Source organism: Corvus kubaryi, unplaced genomic scaffold, assembly GCF_017639235.1.
Source record: "Corvus kubaryi isolate FWS band 111438036 unplaced genomic scaffold, C.kubaryi_AGA036_p1.0 138, whole genome shotgun sequence".
NCBI classification, from domain to species: domain Eukaryota; kingdom Metazoa; phylum Chordata; class Aves; order Passeriformes; family Corvidae; genus Corvus; species Corvus kubaryi.
In genome coordinates, this window is record NW_024580672.1 from 10,018,215 (window position 1) to 10,023,049 (window position 4,835).

At 54.1% G+C, this 4,835-nt stretch overlaps 2 protein-coding genes across 5 annotated transcripts in view; one reads left to right on the forward strand and one right to left on the reverse strand.

Annotated features, from left to right (window-relative positions):
* The window catches only part of CUTC (cutC copper transporter), a 5,091-nt gene extending 4,953 nt beyond the window's left edge, over positions 1 to 138 (reverse strand). For 2 of the 4 annotated variants that reach the window (XM_042019091.1, XM_042019089.1), the window contains exon 1: positions 51 to 138. In XM_042019091.1, the coding sequence (XP_041875025.1) occupies positions 51 to 114 (64 nt within the window). In that variant the 5' untranslated portion in view covers positions 115 to 138. Of the gene's footprint in view, positions 1 to 47 lie in introns of all 4 variants that reach the window. The other 2 variants (XM_042019090.1, XM_042019088.1) reach the window with 1 other exon arrangement.
* Positions 139 to 170: 32 nt separating this feature from the next.
* On the forward strand, positions 171 to 4,701 carry LOC121660092 (cytochrome c oxidase assembly protein COX15 homolog). The gene is made up of 8 exons (XM_042019087.1): positions 171 to 421; positions 918 to 1,040; positions 1,272 to 1,458; positions 1,891 to 2,058; positions 2,566 to 2,647; positions 2,973 to 3,127; positions 4,022 to 4,135; positions 4,404 to 4,701. The coding sequence occupies exons 1-8, from the start codon at positions 186 to 188 to the stop codon at positions 4,533 to 4,535; spliced, it is 1,197 nt and encodes a 398-aa protein (XP_041875021.1). The 5' UTR covers positions 171 to 185; the 3' UTR covers positions 4,536 to 4,701.
* Positions 4,702 to 4,835: the final 134 nt, after the last annotated feature.

The window sequence follows — 4,835 nt, forward strand, 5'->3', positions numbered from 1 at the left end:
CCCCCGCCGCCGCGCGGGCCCCGCCCCCGTCCCGCACGCGCCCTCACCACCTGCGCTGGCGGCGCGCGGGGGTCGCTGCTCTGCGCTGCCGGTCACGCGCCGCGCGATCGTCATGGCGACGCCCGGGCGTGTCCGGAAGTGCTCGTCCCGCGCTTCCGGCGGCGACACTTCCGGCGTGGCTCGGGATGCTGCGGGCGGCGCGCGGCGGGGCCCGGCGGCTGCTGCGGGACGGGGGCCTGGGGGGGCCTGCACCGCCACCGCCACCGCCGGCACACGGCCGCCTCCCCCCGCGGCTCTGCCTTCAGCGCTGCCTGCTGCAACAGGCGCCCCAGCCCACCGCGCCGCCGCCCGCCGTGGGGCGATGGCTCCTGGTCTGCAGCGGTGCCGTGGCCGGTGCCGTGGTGCTGGGCGGCGTCACCAGGTGAGCGCGGCGGCCCCAGCCCCGCCGAGGGGTTCCCTGGGGACAGCCGTCCCTGCCTGCCCTCCGGTCCGCCCCGCCGGTGACCCTCTGCGGCTGCCCCCACACCGAGACCCACCCCGAGAGTGCCCGCAGAGCTCTTCTCGTGCCTTCCCTTCCTGGCTGCAAGGGGACATGGCGGGATAGGGCTGGGAGTACCGGAGAGACTGTTCATAGCCTATTGATGCCCCTTGTAGGGTAACTCTTACACATTTATCGTAATTTTAGGTCTGGTCACTCACAAACTCTCTGATCCTGTCCTATTTCTAATTGTGAGCTTAAGGATTGTCTGAACAAGGGTTTTAAGGATTATCAGAATATCCTGACTTGTAAGGGACCCACAAGGACCATCGAAGTCCCAACTCCTGGGTTGTTGTGCAGCCAACAGCTCTCGCTTCAGTTCAGTAGATTTGCCTACTGTCAGGGAGTGAGTTGTGCCTGTTCGTGTCTCTGCTCCCAGGCTGACAGAATCAGGCCTTTCTATGGTCGACTGGCACCTGGTGAAAGAGATGAAACCCCCCCGAACACAGCAAGAGTGGGAAGCCGAGTTCCAGAAGTACCAGAAGTTCCCAGAGTTTAAAATGTGAGTGTGCAAAATTGGAAGGAGGGTGGGCTGAGAGCATCCCTGCTGCAACTGAGCCACTCAAAAAACTCTTGTAAGAAGGAAAATGTTTTCTGAAGTCACTTGGAAGGCACACAAAGCCTGCCTGGTGGTGGCTCCTTTGTTCCCTGCCTTTCTCTGAGGAAGGCGATCCCGTGTCGTGCAAAGTTCAGTCCGGGGCTGTGAAACAATTGCTTTACTGTCCTTTAACAGCCTGAACCATGACATGACGCTGGCAGAGTTCAAGTTCATTTGGTACATGGAGTACTCGCACCGCATGTGGGGCCGCGTCGTGGGCCTGGCCTACATCCTGCCTGCTGCCTACTTCTGGCGCCGGGGCTGGCTCAGCCGGCCCCTCAAGCGCTGTGTCCTCGCTCTCTGTGGGCTGGTCTGCTTCCAGGTGAGAGCTCTGCAGCTGCAGGGATTAGTGGCAACATCTGAATATTTAAAGGTCACCTAGTTTTAACCCCCCAACCAGGGATAGATCAGTTTTGCTAGATCAGTTTGCTCAGAGCTCTATCCAACCTGTCTAGGGAAGAGGCATCAACAGCTTCTCTGGGAGACCTGTTCCAGTGCCCACCACCCTCACAATAAAGAATTTTTCCCAATATCTAATCTAAACCTGCCCTCTGTCAGTTTGATATCTTCTGATTCAGCATAGCTGAGACAGTGGGATTCATGATAGCTTGGTGTCAGTGACACCATGACAGTGTGTCAAGTGCTGGTAGCTAGTTGAAGGTAGAGGAAACAAGTTGCTTTGCCCTTAATATTTATCCCATTTTAGTAGTTGCTGCTGCCCTGTCTGGCTCTAAGCCCTCTCCTGTTTTGTTAGGGGCTGCTGGGATGGTACATGGTGAAGAGTGGGCTGGAAGAGAAGCCAGACTCCTACGACATCCCTCGGGTCAGTCAGTACCGTCTGGCAGCACACCTGGGCTCCGCGCTGGTCCTGTACTCTGCCAGCCTGTGGACAGGGCTGTCTTTGCTGCTTCCACGACACAAGGTATGGAGTGGTGTGTCAGGATTTAAAAGCCCAGGGCAGTGTCAGTTCAGAGGGTTGGGGTGTGGTGTGAAGAGTAAGTGAAGGCTGATGGCACTTCTCTTGTAGTCTCTGTTCCTGACTCTGATATAATACTTACAGAATACTTGCAGTGTTACAAAACACCCATTCTGTAAACTTCTTGCTTATGGCACACTTGCTTTGGCTTGTGCTGTTCCGGTCAAAAGTGATTAGTCTTAGAATTTGTGTAAGCTCAGGCAGGGCTGTGCCTGGCTGGGCTAAATGATTCGTGCCAGTAACTGTCCAGGGGCCACTTCTGCACAGAGCTTGATTAGCTTGGTTTTGAGGGACCACTGAAGTGTGGCTGCTGTGTGGTGGTCTGTATATTCCCTCTGTAAAATACAGGCCAACCCTTCGGCCTGTATGTAGTGAAGGCTTTTCTTAGCTGCTGCCAACAGCACTGGAAATGCCTTGATTATTTTTGTTTGTTTGTATGTTTTTGTTTTACAGTTGCCAGAAACCCATCAGCTCCTTCGCCTGAGACAATATGCTCATGGCACTACAGCTCTAATTTTTCTTACTGCTCTTTCAGGTAAACCTCTTTCTTTCTGCTGTCCAATTTGTGACTCATTCCTCTCTGCTGGTTTGATTTTTTTCTTCTGATCTGGTGGGGACTGTGAGCAACCCCATCCATTCTCTGGGAAAACTGGTGCTGTCAGGGAGCTTACAGTCAAGAACCTCCTCACTGGTCTTTCCCAGACGGTGGAGATGCACCTTTCAGCCTGCCTGTGCTGTGGGATCTCTGTATATGTTAAAAGAAATTCAGGATCAAGCTGAGCTCTTGAACAAGAGCTGTGCAACCTGGAGTGACACCTTTGCCTGCTCTGGTAGTCTCATTTTCTGCTATGGAATTGCAGGTGCCTTTGTGGCAGGGCTGGATGCTGGCCTTGTGTACAACTCCTTCCCCAAAATGGGGGAGCGCTGGATCCCAGATGATCTCCTTGCCTTCTCCCCTGTGCTGAGAAATATCTTTGAGAATCCTACAACTGTACAGTTTGATCACAGGATTCTGGTAAGTGCTGACTTCCTGATATGTCTGGGCTGCTTCTTGGTTGCCTCCTGCAGCCAAGCTGTCTCTTCTTTGGGCTGTGGTTCTGTCAGCTTGAGTGATTTCTAAGGTGTCCAAAGGGCCTGAGAGCATCTTACCAGTTTGCTTCTGCAGGAAGAGGAAGTTTAGCATTGTTACTTATTTTCCATGTGGCCTTCATCCTTAAGGAGGTCTTCCTCCTGCACAAGTAACACACTTTGTTTCTCTGAGTCTCCTTTTCCATAACATGAGCTACAGTGTGGGGTAGCCCTTGCTATTGAAATGTCTGGGAAAGCTGTGTGAAATAAAACTTGGAAATCCTGATATTGAACACTTCCTCCAGCATTTCTGAACTTGTTTTGCGCTGTAGTGCCCTGTGAAAATATCTCAGCTAGTTCGAGCAATCCGGATATTAAATACCACTGCTGTGAACTAAGTTGTGGCTAAGACTAAAAAAAGAAAGATTAAGCTGGATCACCTGGGGTGACCTGCACAGAAAGATTATGTGGGTGAACTATAGCTGAGTGGTGGAAAAGAGATCAGTTTTCCAGATGACAGCTTCTACCTTCAGTTGTCAAGGTGACAGCTGGGCAGACAGCAGACATAATCCCCAATGACTTGAATAAATGAGAAAAAGCTGTTGAAAATAAAGCATTCATTTGGAGCAAAATAAAAGTTTCTGTAACTGCACTTAAATTTCAGGGTCGTTAACCTGATGGCGTGGGAGCTCTAGGATTTGGTCATGGCCATTAATATGTTTCTTCAGTTAAATATTGCTCACAGAATTTCTTTTACTGCATGGAAGGCACAGCCAGAGGCCAATGCACCATTTCCCTTGAACTTTCATTGAAGGACGGTTGTTTCCTTTCCCTTCTGTAGGGAATTGCCTCTGTCACAGCTGTCACAGCACTGTACCTCTTCTCGAGGAAGATCCCACTCCCACGAAGGACCAGGATGGCTGTGACTTCCTTATTGGCCGTAGCTTGCATGCAGGTACTGCCCTTTTTTTTTTCCCCTACTCCTTCGTAGCACATTCACAAGACAGAGCTGACCCCACTGAGATCAATGCTGGCTCCAAGAGCCTGAACTGAGAGATGGAGCTGCCTAGGCCCCACACCTCACCATACTGCATGCACACTCTGAATTTGGGGGTGGCAAGTCCTGGTGTGGCCATGAGCCTTTCTACACCACACTTTGTGCTGGGAATGGTGTATCAGCGGTGCACCCACAACTGCTCTTACCTCTTCTCCCTTCTTGGCAGGTGGGCCTGGGCATCAGCACCCTGCTGCTTTATGTCCCTACACCTCTGGCTGCCACGCACCAGTCGGGCTCCCTGGCCCTGCTCAGCATGGCGCTGTGGCTCATGAGCGAGCTCCGGAGAGTTCCCAAGTAACGCACCGGCGGGAGAGCCCTCTCGGGGAGCCGCACCGCCGGACCCAGGGGCGGCCGAGCCCCCGAGACCCGGGTGCGCAGGGGGATGTGCGCCCAGCCGGGCTGGCGCGGGAGGCGGCAGCGGCGGGTGCGAGTGCGAACTTTGTAACATAAAGGAGTTTTGTGAATCGGCTGTGTGTGGCTGGGTGCTCCTTTGCGGAGCGACGTGCGGAGGGATGCGGGCCGGGCCGGGCCGGGCCGAGCCGAGCCGGGCCGAGCCGAGCCGAGCCGAGCCGAGCCGAGCCGAGCCGAGCCGAGCCGA

Bases quoted from the DNA above. Each gene is read 5' to 3' on its own strand.
- LOC121660092 (XM_042019087.1), top strand. From the start codon at position 186: ATGCTGCGGGCGGCGCGCGGCGGGGCCCGGCGGCTGCTGCGGGACGGG. The intron at 2,648-2,972 runs GTAAACCTCTTT...ATGGAATTGCAG, and splicing joins TTTTCTTACTGCTCTTTCAG to GTGCCTTTGTGGCAGGGCTG. The intron at 4,136-4,403 runs GTACTGCCCTTT...CCTTCTTGGCAG, and splicing joins TGGCCGTAGCTTGCATGCAG to GTGGGCCTGGGCATCAGCAC.